Source organism: Palaemon carinicauda, chromosome 29 (assembly GCF_036898095.1).
Source record: "Palaemon carinicauda isolate YSFRI2023 chromosome 29, ASM3689809v2, whole genome shotgun sequence".
Lineage (NCBI taxonomy): Eukaryota > Metazoa > Arthropoda > Malacostraca > Decapoda > Palaemonidae > Palaemon > Palaemon carinicauda.
In genome coordinates this window covers 95477675-95500161 of record NC_090753.1, presented here as the reverse complement: position 1 = coordinate 95500161, position 22487 = coordinate 95477675, and the positions used below count along the sequence as shown (strand labels likewise).

Sequence of the window (22487 nt, the reverse complement as noted above, 5' to 3'; positions counted from 1 at the left end):
TAAGCCTTAAATGTTTTTACTTAAAGGTAAATATATAAAATGTAATAAGTTAGATAGCAAGACCGTAATATTCTTAGTATTTAGCTAAGTTTTAGGCTAGCCTGATACAAATTTAAAGTTATTTACTAGGATAAATGCCTAGCTTAAAATTTAGTATAAGTTTTTTCCAGTGCTTAGTCTACTTAGCCAACATATAAGCAAGCTCAATAGCCCAGTCTTAAAGTTTTTAGAAGTTTTCTAACGTTAATATATGAAAGAACTGAGTTACTCGTTAGCTTAACCTCTGATACTTAAACCTCGATGAGTTTTACAAAAGTTCACAAGAAAATAACACTTATAACAATTATCAAGTTCCTTCTAAATATCACGAACTATCAGGTAATATTTTATAGGACGTGCAAGTTAGGTTAATGAACCGACAAAGTTCATATATAAGCAATTTGAAAATCGACTGAAACACGCGTAAATGTAACTCGATTCTTACCTCCAAACTGCTAAAAACCCGTCTCCTTTCTCTCCCCAAATCCTTCGGTAGTTTTGCTGAATTTCGCCTTCATCGTCAATAGTAGCTGTCCTCGGCAAACTTCTTAATAGTAAATCTTCATATTAATTATACCATTAAACTCTGTCATCCATGAAGACTATAAGCAGATCGGCTGATACACAAAAAACATGTAGGAGTGTTCAACAACAGGTCCTGTCGTTCTGGTCTTCGAGTCACAACTGCTATTCTGCGTTTTGGCAGTTATATCGTCACCTCTTCTTCGAGACATTATATGGTCGCCTCTGCTAAACTTTGTTATTTCGTTTATAGCTTTGGGTTTGAAAAGGTTAATCAAGAAAACATTTATCATGAATCAGCCAAATTAACTTTATGAACATGAACTTTAGCAACAATAAAGTAATAATAGTAAATCTAAATAGCTAATTACAACTTGGTGATTACGATTCATGAGAAGTAGAAGGAACTCAAAACATAAACTCCTAAATCCCATGCTTAACAAGAAACAAAATATTTTAAAAGGTATCCGGGAGTTTATGAAAATAAAAGAGAAATAACATACTGTCAAGTAAACAATAATGTGAAATATATCTTTGATATATTTTGTATACTCCCAGCAACAATTTGATTAAAGTTTACTAAGTTTAATCAAAGAAACCATTTGTACACCCTTTACTCACTCCCAGCAACAATTTCATTACACACTCTTTATAGCCCATGTGTATCTTACCCCAAAGAATATGGTAATATACATAACCACGTAAGCCCATTATACTAGGCCCTCTTGAACCAAGAGGTCTGTGCTTCTCATAGATTCAAGTGCAGCGGCCCGTTTACTCCTCTCTCTGACTTTTAATTTATCAATAGGTAATTCAGTTTCAACTTCAACAACAGTATGAAATCCTTCTTTGGGAAGAAGCAAAATGAGTGAATCTGTTGTCCTGTACACAACTTCACGAGACTTACCCTTAAGCACACGAGCTGCTTTTACTTCCCCTAGGTGATTTACTTCTGTCTTCTTTACTATACCAAGTGGATAAGTACTTGGTTTGCTTGCGTCCTCTTTTAACAGAACAATATCTCCAACAGCCAAGGTTTTATGATTGACAGGTCTGTAACGATCCCTTTTATCTACTGCTTGATTAATGAGAGTTGCAAGAAATTCTGAATGATATGCCTCAACTAGTCTGTTTCTAGCTTGTCTAAGCTTATAGTAATTATCCTTAACATCATCAATAGCACTACTACCAGGCACCCAATTGGTGTCATCTGAAGAAGAATTCTGCAACTCTGGAATAATGTTCACTGATACCAGATCATAGCCTTTAAGTAAACACTCAGGAGTTATTGGGTTTTCTACATTATCAATACAAGCATCTCTCAGACTATCCTTAAAAGCAATTGGTCTTTTGTTAATAAGATGGACAGTTTGACAAATAAGGAAGTAAAAATCTTGATAATCAAGCACAGTGTTCTTAATAGAACTAAAAATGAGCTTTTTCACCATTTTTACACAGCTTTCAACTAGCGAACCCAAAGAACTATTACCTTTGGCATAATGCTCGAACTTCAGGGGCTTAATGTCATTTTCTTCAAAGAAGGCATGCGTTTCAAAATCGTTGAGAAAGGTTCCAATGATTCTACTACCAGCAGTTAGCTGGGATCCCAAATCAGATATGCAAAATTCCGGGATGCCAAACTCATATATGTGTAGTTGGAAGGCCTTGAGAAAGTCTCGAGTATCAGCAGATAAACATATCTTCAAGTTGATGGCACGACTCCACAAACATGTCACGCATAATAACCAAATCTTCTTCCTTTCACCATTCCATATTACTGTATAAGGACCGATGTAATCTATGAAAATATACCTGTATGGAATAGGTGGTGGATTGCTCCGAAAATCCCTATAGGCACTCTGATTTGCTTTGATTGGTCTCTCATTAAGCCTTCTACAAGTTATACATTCTCTAAGTACCTTCTTTACTGTGGAATAAAAGTGGATTACCCAAAATTGCTTACGTAACTGAGCCAAGATCGAATACACACCAGCGTGTCCTAGACTAACATGCATATCACGAATAAGCAATTTAGTTAGCAAACTATGCTTAGGTAACAGCACAGGAAAGAAAATCTGTTCGTTTCTTCCGAATTTACTCCGGATTCTTAGCAAAGTGTCTTTGCTTTGGAAAATATTCATTTGAGTTACCAAATTGGGAATGTTTCTTTTTAATGTATGACTTTTCTTGAAGAATTCACAAACTTCTGGGAAGTTATTTTCCTGTTCTTTACCTATTATCTGCCTACATGCTAAAGCATAAAGATTTTTCTCCTTGACACAATTTCCCCAATGAACGTAGATTCCTTTATTTGTTAGTTTTTCTCTGATGTTTTTGATGAATTTCAACACCATCCTATGAACAGTTGCTAGCTTATGGAAACTGGAAAACTTAGTCATAGGTATCAAGTGTTCAATGCTATTGATGTCTTTCTTGTTATTTTCTTTACTTTCAGAATCTGTTGAGACAGTGATTAATGAAGTATCTTCCCTTTCAGGGCCGGGTACTTCATCTCTCTTTTCAAGGGGGTTTGGCACCTTGAAACTAAACTGAACCTCATCTTTATGAAGTTTCTTAAGAAACTCAGGTCCACTATGATACGCAGTCTTCTGAAGTCTCCTGTATGAGACACATCTACTAATATAATCTGCAGGATTATCATATGCATTCACAAATGAAAATGTTATTGGGAAAACTTGGCACAAGTCACCTATAGTTTTCAACCTATTTTGAATAAAAACTCCTTTTTTCTGCAATTTATCATACTTATATGTATAAGAGTAAAGCCAATTAAGAGCAACCATACTGTCTGAATATATTGCCATGCTCACAATTTTGATTGGAGTAACGACTGATTGACCAGCAAGTTCTTGAAATAAACTGATTACAGTCTCTGTGGCTAGTCCCAAAGCTTGAAATTCAATTACAGGAATGGTTTTCTTCTCTAACTGTTTGTTAACGACCCTGCTCTTGGCTGTCAAAAAACTTGTATTACCATTGAAGACATTTACAATATACACCACAGTTCCATAAATATCCTTACTTGCATCTGAAAATGCTACTAGTTTATAAGTACCATCTCTCCTACCCAGGAATCTAGGAATTACTACTTTAGGAGTAGAATTCACCTGTTTTCCAATAAGTGTCCATTCCCTTTTTAATGTTTCTGAGAGAGGGCTATCCCATGTGATAGTCTTGTCTTCTTGAAGCTTTTTAAGAAACAGCCTGGCCCTGTTCAAGATTGGTCCATAGATATTAAATATATCATAGATACTATTCAATGTTGACAAAATTGACCTCTTTGTGCTAGCTTGCGTATCGAGGAAAATCTTACCAGGGCCTAGTGTGTCTGCTTCCCTATCCCAAACCATGCCGAGCAACTTTACCTCTTTGGGTGTTTCACTATCATAATCTCGGTCAATTATTTCTTGCAGTTCTGCATCGTTTGTTACGAATTGTTGCAATTCAAATTTGTATGGTCCAAAGATATTAGGGAGACAGTAGTACGCTTCATATAAAGCCTTGGCAGAGTTACACGAATATGACCCATTGTCCATATAAATGGTATTATACAGCGATTTCTTTAAGTTAACCATTTCCTCGTTGTCACTCTCAACATCCAATATCAAGATTTTGAACAAAGCTAGCATGAGATGACAAGGGCTAGGCCTTAGGCCAAAACTTAAACGTTTGTTCCTATAGCCCACAACAGTAAAGTCACCCTTAAGAATATTTCGATACCATAAGAACAACAATCTATTCTGATCCTCTTCCTTGAGTCCTATCATCAAAAATGCCTTTTTCAAGTCAAAACAAATCATATGGGTGTCAAATCTCTGCATAATCAGAGAAGTTGCAATTTTGTGATTCAGACAAGGGCCTGGAAGCATACACTGATTGTGACTATAAGTGCTCTTCGCAGATTTGTTTTTCTCACATAAGTTAGACAGAAACACGACTCGACACTTAGTCGTGTCTCTGGCCATTTTGAACACAGGCATATGAGGCAAGAAACTAGCTTCTGGATGTTCATTTATAAAAGAATTAATATCTTCAATTTTCTCTATGATTCCCAGATTTTGTTGCTCTTTAAATACATCATTAACCATCTTTAAATGCTCAGGTTTATTTTTCATACGTGTTAAGTTAGACTTCAGTATCATCCGGGATAAATTGAAGTTCTTCCCTAACAAATGGGATATCTTGTTGTTCCACATCAGTGGCATTACTAGTCTACCTTCTTCATCTCGTTCTGTACTATCAAGAACATACTTTACTAGCTTTTTATTGGTTTCTGTGTCATCTTCAGATAGCTGGGATTTTTCATAGTCCAGATATTCGACGCATTGCTTTTCAAGCATTTCTTCCGTAGCTTTAATCAATTCAGACTGCTTTAGCTTACCCTTTTTGTTAAAAATAGCATAGGTTGAATTAGTGTTGGCTTCTTGAACTTTGATACTCGCCTGTGATCTGTTGGAAATCAAGTCAACATCGTCCTCTCGAAGTTCAGACTGAGAGACTGCCAAAAAGCTATGTCTATCGAGGAATTGTAATTGTCTATTAGTCTGGGCAGCTTCCCCTTCCATACAAAGTGTGTCTCCTTGAGTGCTAACCGCAGTATGTGAACTATTTCCATTATTAATGTTAGGTAAATAATCCAAGTTTTTCATCATTCTGTTAATATTACCTGTGAGCATGACACCAACTGGAGTGTCAAGATACACAGAGGGATTGCTTAATCCAAATTTGTGTGTAGTTAGCGACAGCAAAAAGTCAGCATCATTTCCCAAAATAAGACCAATGTTACCAATAGTGTCCACACAACCACTAAGAAACTTATCTGCTAAAATGTAATGTCTATCTTGAAATTCTTTAACAATGACATTTAAGCCCTCCAGTTTCAACTCTATATCAATACTGGGTACAACAACTGCTTCGATGGAATACCATTCCCTACCTAACTTGAGAGGTACATTAACAATATCAGTTACAAGGTCCCTAGTAGAATTAAAACCATGAATAGTCATATGGACGTTTTTTGCTAGGACAGGGAACTTCATATGGTTTACATGCTTATTACAAATAAAATTTCTCTGGCTACCACAATCTCGTAAAACTCGAACCACATTATTTTCTTCAGCCACAGAACATGTAAAAGTTGGTAAAATTGCAGCACCACCAGTAACATTTTGATGAATTTCAGCTAATGTGAGGCTATTTAAAGTATGCTTCGGTTCTGGCTTTTTCCCACTAGTATGCATAGAGGTTTCAGTGGATTCAGTATTACTAGAATCAGAAGCTTTTTTAGTACTGGAACTATTAAGCCTCTCCTTAGCAACACACAGGTATGTAAAATGCCATCCACTGCAATTTCTACACCTTTGGGTAAACTTGAATTTACACTGACGAGTCACATGATTATGATAGCCACACCTAACACAAGCATTCAGCTCTTTAAGTTTCTCTACTTTCATTTTGAGATTCGCAAAAACTGGGCAATTTACTAGCAAATGTGCGGTATCTTGCTTACCATCCTTTGTACATAGGATACATGACTTATAATTAGGGCTAACACTAACTTTGGTTGCGAGAGTTGTGCTTGATTCTATATTCTTAGTCCTAGTTTTCTCCTTTTGCTCAACATTTCTTTCATTCGTTCTGTTATACCTCTCAACAGCCTCAAATATGTTACTTTCAATTTCACTTAATGAGGGTTTGCTTTCATTTGTTATCTGAATTAGTAAAGATTGAAAGCGATCATTAAGACCATGCCATATGAAGTACTGGAGAACATCGTCAACTTTGACGTCAAGCTTTTTGAATGCATTCATAATAGTTTTCATCGAGGCTACAAAGGCATATGGATCACCTGATAAAGTTAACTTCAAGTCTACAAGTTTCTTAATTGCATCATATTTTTGTGTTAATGGAGTTGCAAATGCTTGCAATAATAATTTCTTTGCCTCGTCATATGACTGGTTATCAATATCAAGAGAATCCACAAGTGCCTTTGGAGACTTTGACAACTGATTTCGTAGATACATAAACTTTAAGTGATTTGACCAATTTTGTTTGTCAGTCAATTTTTCAAATTCATAAAAGAACTTTACTAAACACTGACCCTTGGTGTTGTCATATTCAGGTAAAGGAACTTGAGGCATCCTTAACTCATTCTTAAGGTTAACTACCGGGGTAGGTGTGGTTACAGTTTCTAAACTAGAAGCCTGTTGCCTTTGTAAACTTAACAAAGCCGACATTATCTTTTTCTGGTAGTCTTCATCTGTGTTAATCTTTTGTTCAATGGAGCTTTCGTCTTCCTTATCTATGACATAGTTCAATATTTCCTGGTCTAACCCTAAAAGTTCTTTTTCTAACTGTTCAAGTCTGTGAATATACAAAAGTCTATCTTGTTCAGACAATCCTTCGAGATACGATTGAACTGTATTATATATCTTTGTTACTCTTTGCCGAGCGTAAGAACGCCGTTTCTTCAATATATCCTCAGACATGTTAATAATTCTACAAAGTTAATCTAATACCAAACCTAGATAAACACAAATCAAAGTTTCTAGCAATAACGAATATTTATCCGTGTTACAAAAGACATATATTCACTTCAATAAAAATATTCAAATACCGAGCACAAATTTGATGCTTTCACAACATATACCAATAAGCCTATATCAAATATGTTATTTTTATTAATAAAATAAATTTTTGAATATACTTACCCGATAATCATGTAGCTGTCAACTCCGTTGCCCGACAGAATTCTATGGAGGGATACGCCAGCTATCACAATACTAGAAGGGGGTGTACTTACCAGCGCCACCTGTGGCCAGGTACTCAATCATTTGTTGTTGACACCTCCTCAATTATTCCTCGGTCTACTGGTTCTCTCTGGGGAGGAAAGGGAGGGTCGATTAAATCATGATTATCGGGTAAGTATATTCAAAAATTTATTTTATTAATAAAAATAACATTTTTCAATATTAAACTTACCCGATAATCATGTAGCTGATTCACACCCAGGGAGGTGGGTGAAAACCAGTGTACAAGATTAAAGGATAGCTAAGTATCCCATATTTCATATAACAGTTATCTCAAATAACAATGAAATAATAAGTACCTGGTAAGGAAGTCGAATAGAACCGTTACTCTGCCTCTTTATTTAAAGTTCGTCTTCCTTACTGAGCGCAGCGTTCCTCTTGGAGGCTGAATCAACCCAAAGGTGCCAAAGTACACGGGGTTGCAACCCCTACTAAAGGACCTATACCAAACCTTTAACCCAGGCGCTTCTCAAGAATGAATAGACCACCCGCCAAATCCAAGGATGCGGAAGGCTTCTTAGCCTACCGTAACAACCATAAAAAACAACAATAAAAGTATTCAAGAGAAAGGTTAAAAAAGGTTATGGGATTAAGGGAATGTAGTGGCTGAGCCCTCACCTACTACTGCACTCGCTGCTACGAATGGTCCCAGGGTGTAGCAGTTCTCGTAAAGAGACTGGACATCTTTCAGATAAAATGATGCAAACACTGACTTGCTCCTCCAATAGGTTGCATCCATTATGCTCTGCAGAGAACGGTTTTTCTTAAAGGCCAACGAAGTAGCTACAGCTCTTACTTCGTGGGTCCTTACCTTCAGCAATGCAAGGTCTTCCTCCTTTAAGTGAGAATGTGCTTCTCTGATCAGAAGCCTTATATAGTACGAAAGCCCATTCTTGGACATGGGTCTCGAGGGTTTCTTGATGGCACACCATAAGGCTTCTGACTGTCCTCGAATAGGTTTAGACCTCTTCAGATAATATTTGAGAGCTCTGACAGGGCAAAGAACTCTCTCTAGTTCGTTACCTACCATGTTGGAGAGGCTAGGTATTTCGAACGATCTAGGCCAAGGACGTGAAGGAAGCTCGTTCTTTGCTAGGAATCCAAGCTGAAAAGAACATGTTGCAGATTCGGTTGTGAAACCAATGTTCTTGCTGAAGGCATGAACCTCACTGACTCTCTTAGCTGTTGCAAGGCAAACGAGAAAAGCAGTCTTGAGGGTAAGATCCTTGAAGGAAGCTGACTGGAGAGGTTCGAACCTAGATGTCATAAGGAACCTTAAGACTACGTCTAGATTCCAGCCTGGAGTGGAAAGACGACGTTCTTTAGACGTCTCAAAAGACTTGAGAATGTCTTGAAGGTCCTTGTTGGAAGACAGGTCCAAACCTCTGTGGCGGAGAACTGAGGCCAACATGCTCCTATATCCTTTAATCGTAGGTGTTGAAAGGGATCTCTCATTCCTAAGATGTAGAAGGAAGTCAGCTATTTGGATCACAGAGGTATTGGTAGAGGATATTGAATTGGCTCTACACCAGCTTCGGAAGACCTCCCACTTAGACTGGTAGACTCTACGAGTGGAAACTCTTCTAGCTCTGGCAATCGCACTGGCTGCCTCCTTCGAAAAGCCTCTAGCTCTAGCGAATCTTTCGACAGTCTGAAGGCAGTCAGCCGAAGAGCGTGGAGGTTTGGGTGCAACCTGTCTACGTGTGGTTGACGTAGAAGGTCCACTCTTAGAGGTAGAGTCCTGGGGAAGTCGACTAGCCATTGAAGTACCTCTGTGTACCATTCTCTTGCAGGCCAAAGGGGAGCAACCAGCGTCAGCCGTGTCCCTTCGTGCGAGACGAATTTCTGCAGAACTTTGTTTATTATCTTGAACGGAGGGAATGCGTACAGGTCGAGATGGGACCAGTTCAGAAGAAAAGCATCCACATGAACCGCTGCAGGGTCTGGAACAGGGGAACAATAAAGTGGAAGTCTCTTGGTTATGGAGGTGGCAAACAGATCTATGGTAGGTTGACCCCACAAGGTCCAAAGTCTGTTGCACACACTCTTGTGGAGGGTCCATTCCGTGGGAATGACCTGATTCCTTCTGCTGAGGCGATCCGCTGAAACATTCATATCGCCCTGGATGAACCTCGTGACCAGAGAGAGGTTTAGACCTCTTGACCAAATGAGGAGGTCCCTTGCGATCTCGTAAAGGCTCCTCGAATGGGTCCCTCCTTGCTTGGAGATGTAAGCCAAGGTTGTGGTGTTGTCTGAATTCACCTCCACCACTTTGCCTAGCAGGAGGGACTTGAAGTTCAACAGGGCTAGATGAACTGCTAACAGTTCCTTGCAGTTGATGTGGAGTAATCCTTGTTCCTTGTTCCATACTCCTGAGCATTCCCGTCCGTCCAAGGTCGCACCCCAGCCCGAGTCCGATGCATCTGAGAAGAGATGAAGATTGGGGGTCTGGATGGCCAATGATAGACCCTCCTTGAGAAGGAGATTGTGCTTCCACCACAGGAGAGTGGTCTTCATCTCTTGGTTGATAGGGATAGAGACTGCTTCTAGAGTCGAGCCCTTGTCCCAATGAGCAGCAAGATGGAATTGAAGAGGGCGGAAGTGGAGTCTTCCTAGCTCGACAAACAGGGCCAGTGATGAGAGGGTCCCTGTGAGACTCATCCACTGTCTCACTGAGCAATTGCTCCTCTTCAGCATGCTCATGATGCACTCTAGGGCTTGGTTTATCCTGGGGGCCAATGGAAAAGCCCGAAAATCCTGACTCTGAATCTCCATTCCCAGGTACACAATGGATTGGGAGGGAATGAGTTGAGATTTCTCTATATTGACTAATAGACCTAGGTCTCTGATTAAGTCTAAAGTCCAATTGAGGTTCTCCAGACAACGACGACTCGTGGAGGCTCTCAACAGCCAGTCGTCTAGGTAGAGGGAGGCTCTGATGTTCGATAAGTGTAGGAATTTCGCTACATTCCTCATCAGATGAGTAAAGACCATAGGAGCTGTGCTTAGGCCAAAACACAGGGCTTGGAACTGATAGACAACCTTTCCGAAAACGAATCTCAGGAAAGGTTGGGAGTCTGGATGAATGGGAACGTGAAAGTATGCATCTTTCAAGTCCAACGAGACCATCCAGTCCTCCTGTCTGACCGCTGCTAAGACCGACTTGGTCGTCTCCATCGTGAACGTCTGCTTGGTGACATACTCGTTGAGAGAGCTGACGTCCAGCACCGGTCTCCAACCTCCTGTCTTCTTGGCCACAAGAAAGAGACGGTTGTAGAAGCCCGGGGATTGATGGTCCCGGACTATAACCACTGCCTTCTTCTGCACAAGTAGCGACACCTCCTGTTGCAATGCTAGCCTCTTGTCCTCTTCTTTGTAGTTGGGAGAGAGGTTGATGGGCGATGTGGTCAGAGGTGGTTTGAGGCAGAATGGAATCCTGTAACCGTACCTCAGCCAACTGACAGACTGTGCGTCTGCACCTCTCTTCTCCCAGGCTCGCCAGAAGATCTTGAGTCTGGCTCCTACTGTTGTCTGGAGAATCTGAGAGTCAGTTCTTTCCCTTAGATGTCCTGGATCCTTTCCTAGACTTGCTCCTGTGAGAGTCTGGACGGGAGCTTCCTCGGCTGGGGGCTCTACCACGAAAGGGCGGTATGAACCTCGTAGCCGGGGTATCAGCCACTGGGGAGCGATAAGTCTTGGGGACTGAGGTGGCAACCTTAGACTTACGAGCCGATGAGGCTACAAGATCGTGCGTGTCCTTTTGTATCAGGGCAGCAGACAAGTCCTTAACTAGCTCCTCGGGAAAGAGGAACTTTGAGAGAGGAGCAAAAAGGAGTTGTGACCGTTGGCAAGGTGTAATGCTGGCGGAAAGGAAGGTACACAGTTGTTCCCTTTTCTTCAACACCCCTGATACAAATAACGACGCTAGCTCACCCGATCCATCTCTGATGGCCTTATCCATGCAGGACATTAATAGCATGGCAGAATCTTTGTCCGCAGGAGAGGTTTTCTTGCTGAGGGCCCCCAGGCACCAGTCGAGAAAGTTGAACATTTCAAATGCTCTGAACAACCCTTTCAGTAAATGATCCAGGTCTGAGAAGGTCCAACAAACCTTCGAGCGTCTCATAGCAGTTCTCCGAGGCGAGTCCACCAGACTTGAGAAGTCAGCCTGGGCAGAGGCAGGTACTCCTAAGCCTGGTGCTTCCCCTGTGGCATACCAAACGCAACCTTTCGAAGCGAGCTTCGTTGGAGGGAACATGAAGGAAGTCTTGCCAAGGTGTTGTTTAGACTGCAGCCACTCCCCTAAGATCCTTAAAGCCCTCTTGGAGGATCTAGCTAGGACAAGCTTAGTATAGTTGGACTTAGCTTGTTGTACGCCCAGCGAAAACTCAGATGGTGGAGAGCGGGGAATAGCAGAGACGAAGTGGTCTGGGTAAATCTCCCTGAGTAGAGCCAAGACCTTACGAAAATCAATCGACAGTGGAGAAAGCTTAGATTCGTCCACGTCTGATGAGGGATCAAGGTGTGCCTCCTCATCATCCGACACCTCATCAGCAGAGGGTAGCGAAGCGATCGGACCAGAATGCTGAAACGCAGAGTCAGAACGGGTAGGAACAATAACAGTGGTTTCCTCTTCCAGTAACTGTTGAGGGAAAACCTGAGGCTCAGACTGCAAAGGCTGAACAACAGACGAAGCAGAAGGCAGGCGCATGGGTGAAGGAGGTTGACTCCTAGCAAGAGAGGTTGAACCCAAGGATTGCACAAGCTGAGCGGAGGACGGAGGCGGAGTAGTCCGTTCCTGTTCCTGTGAGATGAGCGGAGCATGATGAGGTTGAGGCTGCGCAGAACAAGGTAAAGTTCTCGCAAGCTGAGGCTCCTGAGGCGCAAGTCCAGGGTGTAGAGGAGCTTGCCTTGAGGAGGGTTGAGCTCGCTGTAGCGATGGCTGAGCAGACAGACTCACGGAGGGGAGAGGTTGTTGTACCCCAACCGAGAGTTGCACCACTGGTGGAGCAGCAAGGGGAGGCGGAGGAAGAGTGGAATAACTCTCCTGATCCCAAAGCAAGGGTTGCCTTAAAGAAGGCTGAGGCTGAACACCACTGGGAACAGCGAACTCCGAAAGTGGCTCAACATCGTACGCCTGGCAGATGGTGCTGCGACCAGGCGGAGCAAGTGCAGGCGGGGCGAGCACAGGCGGAGCGAGAACAGGCGGAGGGAGTGTAGGCGGAGGAGGAGGTGCAACACTCTCAGCCCGACACTCACGCATCAAGTCCGAAAGCTGAGCTTGCATGGACTGAAGCAGGGTCCACTTGGGATCGGCAGAAACGATAACAGACTGAGGTAAAGTCTTAACAGTCGGGCTCTGTTTAGGCAGAACCTTACTCCTCTTGGGCGGAGTACAGTCGACAGATGACTGAGGCGAGTCAGAGCTGAGCCAATGACTGCAACCTGGCTGAGCACTCGCGGACTGGACTCTACGTTTAAGCGGTCTCGAGACCTGAGACCAACGTTTCTTCCCTGCTAGTTGATCAGCGGACGAGAATAAGACGGGCTCAATCGTCTGCAGGTGGGAGTGACGGTCTAAGGAAGACACGCCCGCAACCACCGAGGATAGTTCTGTGCGCCTAACAAGGCCTGTCGAACCCTTAAGCCCTTCGACATTGCTTCTCCCCTGGGCATGGGAGCTTGCAAGAGGTCCCGGACTGGGAGGACGACTGGCTCGCACAGAAAAATCCTCACGCACCACACTGGCACCACTAGCACTTGGCACTGCACCGACACTAGCACTCGTCACAGCACTGGCACTAATTCCACCCACTGCACTCTTGACCTTCAGTTCTATAACTTCGGCCATCAGAGACTTATGGTCACTTACCACTGATTCTACTTTATCGCCTAAAGCCTGAATAGCACGCAAAACAACTGACATATCAGGCGGAGGGCACACAGTAGGTTCGGGGGTAGCCACTACAGGGGTAGGAAAAGGTAGGGGATCATGAGGTGAGGAAAACATAGAAGAGTGAGAAGAACTTCTCCTAACTCTACCTCTCTCTAACTTAGATGAATATTTTAAAAGACGGACAAATTCCAATTCCGAAAGTCCGGCGCATTCCTCACATCGATTTTCTAATAGACAGGGCCTGTCCCTACAGTCAGAACAAGCGGTGTGAGGATCTACCGAGGCCTTCGGAATACGCCTATTGCAAGACCTACATCGTCTATGGGAGGGGGCTTGCGAAACGTCAGACATCTTGTTTCAAAGAGTTAGCCAAAGGGTGATCCAAAAACAAGCAAAATTCGTTAACCGTTATATCAGTATTATATAAAAGCTATCTAGCTAATATAAGAAGGATTCCAGTAAAGCGACAGCCGTTAATCTGAGAGAATACTTCACCAAATATCCGTGAATAAACTCGAAGACCATAAGCGTATCCCAGAACGTCTAGCCGGAAGCACGACAGAGGAATAATTGAGGAGGTGTCAACAACAAATGATTGAGTACCTGGCCACAGGTGGCGCTGGTAAGTACACCCCCTTCTAGTATTGTGATAGCTGGCGTATCCCTCCATAGAATTCTGTCGGGCAACGGAGTTGACAGCTACATGATTATCGGGTAAGTTTAATATTGAAAAATGAAAAATAAAGAAGCCGAGGACAGCCCCACCCACAATAAAAGGCTTACAACACAAAGGACAGGGAGGATAAGGATTGCACGAATCCTGTCACGGTCGCCATATGGAAAAACTTTTTACTTGAAATCATGCAATGATATACAAATTAATGGTGACAGGGTAAATTAAAGAAATCGTTTAATTTATATTTAATTACAACAGTCAAAATGAAATAGAAAATTTATAACTGAGTAAAATAAAATTTAATCCCTTTGCTTGAGAGAATCCTTGTCCTTTGTGTACTGTAACCCTTCCAAACCGTGCTATATTCTTGGAGAGATGACCTTACGCCAGACACCACTCCAGCACAACATGGTCACCACTGAATTTTTCCATAACCTGACAATACAATGAAATATCTATAATAGAGGTCATGGCCATCTATGGTTTAGACTAAGGCGTAAGCCTTAAATGTTTTTACTTAAAGGTAAATATATAAAATGTAATAAGTTAGATAGCAAGACCGTAATATTCTTAGTATTTAGCTAAGTTTTAGGCTAGCCTGATACAAATTTAAAGTTATTTACTAGGATAAATGCCTAGCTTAAAATTTAGTATAAGTTTTTTCCAGTGCTTAGTCTACTTAGCCAACATATAAGCAAGCTCAATAGCCCAGTCTTAAAGTTTTTAGAAGTTTTCTAACGTTAATATATGAAAGAACTGAGTTACTCGTTAGCTTAACCTCTGATACTTAAACCTCGATGAGTTTTACAAAAGTTCACAAGAAAATAACACTTATAACAATTATCAAGTTCCTTCTAAATATCACGAACTATCAGGTAATATTTTATAGGACGTGCAAGTTAGGTTAATGAACCGACAAAGTTCATATATAAGCAATTTGAAAATCGACTGAAACACGCGTAAATGTAACTCGATTCTTACCTCCAAACTGGTAAAAACCCGTCTCCTTTCTCTCCCCAAATCCTTCGGTAGTTTTGCTGAATTTCGCCTTCATCGTCAATAGTAGCTGTCCTCGGCAAACTTCTTAATAGTAAATCTTCATATTAATTATACCATTAAACTCTGTCATCCATGAAGACTATAAGCAGATCGGCTGATACACAAAAAACATGTAGGAGTGTTCAACAACAGGTCCTGTCGTTCTGGTCTTCGAGTCACAACTGCTATTCTGCGTTTTGGCAGTTATATCGTCACCTCTTCTTCGAGACATTATATGGTCGCCTCTGCTAAACTTTGTTATTTCGTTTATAGCTTTGGGTTTGAAAAGGTTAATCAAGAAAACATTTATCATGAATCAGCCAAATTAACTTTATGAACATGAACTTTAGCCACAATAAAGTAATAATAGTAAATCTAAATAGCTAATTACAACTTGGTGATTACGATTCATGAGAAGTAGAAGGAACTCAAAACATAAACTCCTAAATCCCATGCTTAACAAGAAACAAAATATTTTAAAAGGTATCCGGGAGTTTATGAAAATAAAAGAGAAATAACATACTGTCAAGTAAACAATAATGTGAAATATATCTTTGATATATTTTGTATAGCGTCGATAGGCCTAGTGAAAGACTTGCTTAGCAAAACGCAAAGAGCGCTATTAGAGACCTACTCTGAGTCCGTTTACCAGAATTTGGTAACAGAGTTGCAGGCAGAGGTCCGACAGCTAAAAGAGCTATACAAAAGCCAGCGCGTGAAACTAGAATCTAGTATTGAAGCCCGAATCAGGCACACGTTAGGTAAAGCTACACATGCTTCCACCCTACTGCATAATAGGATAGACAAAGTGAAAAGCACTTCAACGGGGAATGTTGCCCTCCCCAGGTTGAAGCCGCTGCCTCTCCCCACGTTTGAAGGGGAAGTGCAAGAGTACGCATCGTACCGTGAGCTCTTCACAATCCACGTGGATAGAAGAGCTGATTTAGACGAAGTGTCTAAGTTTACTTATTTGCTGGGGACGTTGGACAAAGAGCCGCTTAGAGTCGTAAAATCTTTAAGTGTAACCGCCGCGAACTATAGATTAGCGTTAGATCTATTAGACAAACAATATGGTAACGTACATCAGACGCTCGTGATTCTGCACCGAAAGTTAGCTAACATATTTGTGCCATCACTAGACCCCGTAGAGCTCAAAAGGTTCCGTTTCGAGTTAACTATTATAATTGAACAAATTAAAAGGTTGAGTAAAGACGATATAGGCCAGGGCATGGTCATGAGTCTCATAAATCAAAAATTGTCAGAGGGAAAGCTCTATCGGAAAGTGGTCGAGCATTTGAGAAAATGTGATTATACGTTGGATGAGTTCTTTGACGCAATAGATTTCATTATAAGAATGCTTGAAGACGATGCGTTACAAAGAGGCGACAAACTCGAGCATGATAAAAGAAAAGACAACATTGTAAGACCGAAATCCACACCTGTCCACAATAATTCTTGCCCATTTTGTAACGAACGGCACCCGCCTCACGGCTGTCGCCAAGTAACTGACGTAGCTGCCAGACGTCGCATTTTGCTTAAAAGGGGCCTTTGCTTTAATTGTACAAAGTCAGGTCATCGTAGTGATAAATGTCCCAACCAAAGTTCTTGTAAAATTTGTAATTCCAAACATCACACCGCAATTTGCGATGATCACAATGCGGGAAGACGACCGCAATCTAACCCCCATAGTAGTAATAGTCAATTAACAACGTCCCGCCCCGTAGTAAATGCGACGCCTACACAGAACGATACTGCCCCCCGTTCCATCCAAAGTTAAAGTAGAATCTAAACCATGCAAAAGTGCAAAGGTTGCACAGAAATCTGATGTAGACCTCCCATGTACCCTCTTGCCAACCGTGATGGCAGACATATATCGAAAACAAGGTAGCAAGCGAGTCCGCCTATTCCTTGACTCCTGGAGCCAAAGAAGCTTCATATCAGCGAAAATCGCTAGTCAATTAGGCCTACCGGTGGTAGGGCAAGTGTCATTGAATATAGCTCTATTCAGCTCCGCGGAAATAAGTGGACAGTACAATGCAGTGAGTTGTAGGGTTGAGATGGGAAAAAGATCAGTGAGGATGAAGTTAGTGGCACACGAACACGTGGACGTCCCGATACATAACGCTGGTTATGTAAAGGTCAGACAGCATCTGTTGACCAAGGGAGTCACGTTAGCCGATCCAGCAAACCAATCAGATACCATGAAAAACGTACACATATTAGTAGGGGCTGATTATTTTAGCTATTTTATTATAGGTGTTGAGAAAGTGGATGGGATAAATCTTTTCTTGACTCATAATGGTATGTCCCCATACGGGAGGGTGCCACAGTGGCTATTCCAAGGGGAAAAGGTCGAACAAGAACGCTCAGAGTGTGCAAAATCATGAACGAACCATATCAGTTTGATGTAGATGAATGGTGGCGTTTGGACCGTGTTGGCATCGCCCCATCTGAGCAATACACAGTGCGCGAGGCGGAAGCCGTGCGGAAGGTATCGCGAAGTGTTGTGAAAAAACCTGAGGGATATCAGGTTAGCCTACCATTCGGATCGAATGCTAGGCCAGATACCAACTATAGAAACGCTATGGCACAGTTAGAGTCGTTGCAAACTAAATTTAGGAAGGATAGGGAATATTTCGAACAGTACCAGGGAGTGATAGACAAATACAGTGAACCCTCGCTACTTCGCGGTTCGACAATCGCGGATTCACCACTTCGCGGGGTTTTCCCATAACCCATATATATATACATATCGCGGATTTTCCGGAAAATTCGAAAATACCGCGAAATCTGAAGACAACCAAATACGATATTTTGTTACCTGTAATTCCATTAATACTGTAATTAGTAATATCTGCTCTTACTGATTGTTCATTGCATTACATATGATATATAATTCAGCACAGAAAGAAATAAAACACGAAAAGAGAATGTGATCATACGATAATTCAGTACGTAGTAAAATTAAATCGAACATGAAACGCAAATCAGATGCAGTCATACCATATTAGAATGGTGTGTACTGTAATGGATGTGCTTCTTTTCCATGAATCTTTTGTATGTATACGTACGTAGTACAGTACTGCATCCAATAATATTCTTTGTTGCAAAAATCACATTTCGAATACTGTAAGCGTACGAGAGAGAGAGAGAGAGAGAGAGAGAGAGAGAGAGAGAGAGAGAGAGGCGTAAAATAGCGTACGTAAATTTTTATTATTATTGTTATTATTATTATTATTGTTGTTGTTGTTAATAAAATTATTATTGTTATTATTATTAATCATTATTATTATTATTATTACTGTACAGTATTATTATCATTATTTATTATTATTACGGTATTGTACTTAATCTACGTACGTTCAGTATGCGCGGGGCATCTTCTATGAGTAACCAACGCACCATAGTACTGTAAGACGGGTTGTGATTGGTTCAAGCGCTGATAGATGACGAATCAAAACTCAAGTTTTGTTATCTAGCCTGTGATTGGTGTTTTGCCCGCATCTTCTACCCGCAGCATCAAAGTTCTCGCGGGGCTGCATCGTTCACTTTCTCTTTCCGCGTATTGCTGAGTAGATGTTCTTAAGTTTGTGAAGTTTAATCTGTGCTGTGTGTGACTGTTTTAAGTTGAACTTTTTGTTGAACTTTCTGTTACAATGCCTCCCAAGCGTTCTGCTTCTAGTAAGGCTGGTAGTGAGCCTAAACGCCACCGAAGGATGATGACGATAGCTGAGAAGGTTACGCTTCTCGACATGTTAAAAGATGGTAGAAGTTACGCGGCCGCCGGCCGCCATTTTGGCATCAACGAATCTACCGTTCGCTACATCAAGAAGGACGAGGCGAACATTAGAAAGACTGCTGCAATCACCTTTAGCAGATCAGCGAAGCGAGTCGTTACAACACGTAATAAAACGATCGTACGCATGGAAGGTGCTTTAGCTGTGTGGATTGCCGACTGCCGGAAGAAGAACATAGCGTTGGATACGAACACCATCCAAACAAAGGCTTTGAGCTTATATGAGAATTTTGCTGCAAAGGAACCTAAAGACGACGACGGCAACCATGCTGAAGATGATGATGATGCAGATGATCCTCAACCAGGGACATCCACTGATTCCCAGCCTCAGAAACGTTTTTCCGCAAGCAAAGGATGGTTCGCGAAGTTTCAGAAACGCTTCGCCCTGAAAAGCGTTTCCCTGCATGGGGAGTCTGCTTCCGCTGACACTGCCGCTGCTGAAACTTACGTGAACCAGACTTTCAAGAACATTATCGCTGAAGGTGGATACAAGCCGGAACAAGTGTTTAATATGGATGAAACCGGCTTGTTTTGGAAGAGAATGCCGTCGCGAACTTTCCTGTTCAAAGAGGAAGCCAAAGCCTCTGGCTTTAAGGCATTCAAGGATCGCGTTACCCTCGTGATGTGTGGCAATGCTGCTGGATTTTTGTTAAAGCCGGGGCTTATTTATAAGTCGAAAAATCCTCGCGCTTTGAAAAATAAAAATAAGAATCTCCTTCCCGTGTACTGGATGCATAATCAAAAAGCATGGATTACGAAGATGCTGACCTCCAACTGGTTCCACCAGTGTTTCATCCCGCAAGTCCACGAATATCTCTTAGAGAAGGGCTTGCCATTCAAGATCCTTCTCCTTATGGATAACGCTGGTGGACACGCAACTGACCTGTCGCGTGAGGGCGTTCAGGTTGAGTTCCTGCCACCCAACACCACGTCATTAATTCAACCGATGGACCAGGGGGTTATCAGGGCGTTCAAGGCCCTCTACACGAAGAATACCTTGGCGGACCTAGTTGCGTGTGTGGATGCTGCCCAAGATGACGAGGATGAAGATTTCAACTTGAAGGCGTACTGGCGGCAGTACACCATAGCCACGTGCCTGCAGAATATTCAAAAGGCACTTCAAGAGATGAAACCTGCAACCGTGAATGCGAGCTGGAAGAAGCTGTGGCCCGATATTGTTTACGACGACAAGGGATTTACTCCGTCGGAAATCCAACACTCTGCAATACGGAAATCTGTGCAGTTGGCTGCCATAATTGGAGGTGACGGGTTTGGCGACATGACGACTGAAGACGTCGACGAGTTGTTGGACTGCCATTCCCAGCCCCTAACTGACGCAGACCTCGAAGACCTGACGAAATCGGCAAGTGAGGAAGAGAGTGAGGGTACCCAGGAAGAGACCCAAGAAAATGTCGTAGAAACGGGCTTAACATTAGAACGGCTTGCCAAGTTCTGCAACCATATGAAGGAGGCGAAAGAAATGTTACACGAGTGGGACGAGGATATGGTTCGCTCGATGCAATTCTCAAATAAGGTCGATGACATCATGACTCCCTACAGGATGCTCTTGGATCGAAAAAAGAAGCAGCGGCAACAACTTCCGATCACAATGTTCTTCCAGCCTCGCAAAAAAGAGCCAGTTCCTCCTGCTAGTACGCCTTCGGAAGAAATTGAAGAAGTTGAAGAGGTGTCCCAGGAAAAGACACCTCCGTCTGAAGAGACGTAAAATACTATCATTGACTGCACAGTAGAACACATCATCAGCTTCATCATCATCATTTCTACTGTGCAGCAAATTCATCGCCATCGTCATTCAAGTTTTTCTTGAACTTCTTTCGTGGTGAGTACAGTAACAATCTTTATTTTTTACTTTAACCTGTTTTATAGTTTAGTAATGTACATACTGTATGCATTAAGTTAAAGGGAAGGTTTTAAAAGTCTACATGTTGTAACCTATCATATTTTTTTTGTTTAAAATTTACATTCGTACGTAAAACAATCTCTCTCTCTCTCTCTCTCTCTCTCTCTCTCTCTCTCTCTCTCTCTCTCTCTCTCTCTCTCTCTCTCTCTCTCTCTCAAATTGTTTTCCTGCTTTGCTACGTACAAGTACTGTATAATTTATATTTGTAAGGTAACATATTTTGTAAATGCTTTTACTGTAAATACTGTATGTACTGTATCATTATTTATCACTATCATCATGCGCGTTAAATGCCTTGTTTGTTCTGAGCGTGGTTGTTTACTGAGCGTACACGCCGTCGTTTCAGGCGGCGTCATAAAGAAAAAGATTTCATTTGGAAGTCCTAAGAAAAATACGTAAACTAAAACATTGGTAATAAAAAAATCAACATACAGTACTGTATAATCAATATAATCGATGCAAAAACTAACCTATACATATATGTGTACACTAAATGAGTTTGTTTCTTCATTATGATCAGAGATGAACGTAAACAAAACATTGGTTGCCATTTTTTATCGTGCTTTTTAGGTGTTTAGGAAACACATGATATAAAATCGCCTTTAATATTTGTGCCTGTTTTAGTTTAGGGTGCTGTAGTACATGCATTAAGTGTTCTGTACATTAAAGGGTGGTTTGTTAACAGTACTACGTACAAGGGAAGGTTTTAAAAGTCCGAATATACATGTTAAATAAATAGGTAAATATGCTGTCACTACTTCGCGGATTTTCACCTATCGCGCCCGCGTCTGGAACCTATCTACCGCGATAAACGAGGGTTCACTGTATATTGAAGCGGGTTTTATATCTGAAGTAAAAGAACCTAAGGTTGAAGGTTATTATATGCCGCACTTTGGAATCAGGAAAGATAGCCGCACCACCCCCCTTAGAATTGTGTTCAATGCTTCCGCGAAATCGAAAGGTGGTAAGTCCTTGAATGAGTGCCTATTGCCTGGCCCCAATCTAGTGGAACTAGCATATAACTTAATCATAAGGTTTAGGTTGAACAGATATGCCATGTTAGCTGATATCAGCAAAGCCTTCCATCGTGTCTTGTTGGATCCTCGTGATGCCAAATATACACGATTTCTGTGGCGCGAGGCAGCAGGTCGAGCGCTTACCTTCGCCTTTAGAGTCGTGGTGTTCGGCATCACAGCAAGTCCATTTTTGTTACAACAAGTGTTAAATTATCATTTTAAAGGGGAAGGTAGGCCAGATTTGGTAAAGTCCTTTTATGTTGATAATTATCTAGCCACTTTCGAGAATCTGGAGAGCATGAAGCAGGAGCATGAGTCTGTTAATAACATCTTAACAGGGGCGGGTATGCCTTTAGAAGGATGGGCATCCAATCACTTGGCCTTTGATAGCGAGAAAGAATGGAGAGAGCCTGTGAGTGTGAACGTGCTTGGGTTGCGATGGACCCGAGACGTGGACCGATTGTGTGTGAAAGAAAGTAAGATGATCTGTGAGTTGGGGGAGGGATGGGTGCTTACGAAGCGTAGGGTACTTTCCCTGTTAGTCTCAATTTACGATCCGATAGGTTTGATAAGCCCACTGTTTGTAAGAGGAAAACTTTTCCTCCAACAACTATGGGAGAATGATGTGGGTTGGGATGATGTGTTGAAAGGAGAAAAGGCTAGAGAAGCGAGTGAGTTGTCGAGTGATTTGAAAGCCGTGAGCGAAATCACTTTTCCAAGAACAATAGGTAGGAAAGGTTTAGAACTCCATAT

General features: G+C 41.8%; 1 protein-coding gene across 1 annotated transcript; it reads right to left on the bottom strand.

Annotated features, from left to right (window-relative positions):
* Positions 1–1271: 1271 nt before the first annotated feature.
* On the bottom strand, positions 1272–7070 carry LOC137622732 (uncharacterized). Its single transcript, XM_068353325.1, has 2 exons — positions 6672–7070; positions 1272–6536 (listed from the first exon to the last, which is right to left on the bottom strand). Exons 1-2 carry the CDS (start codon positions 7068–7070, stop codon positions 1272–1274), a joined length of 5664 nt encoding a protein of 1887 aa, XP_068209426.1.
* Positions 7071–22487: the final 15417 nt, after the last annotated feature.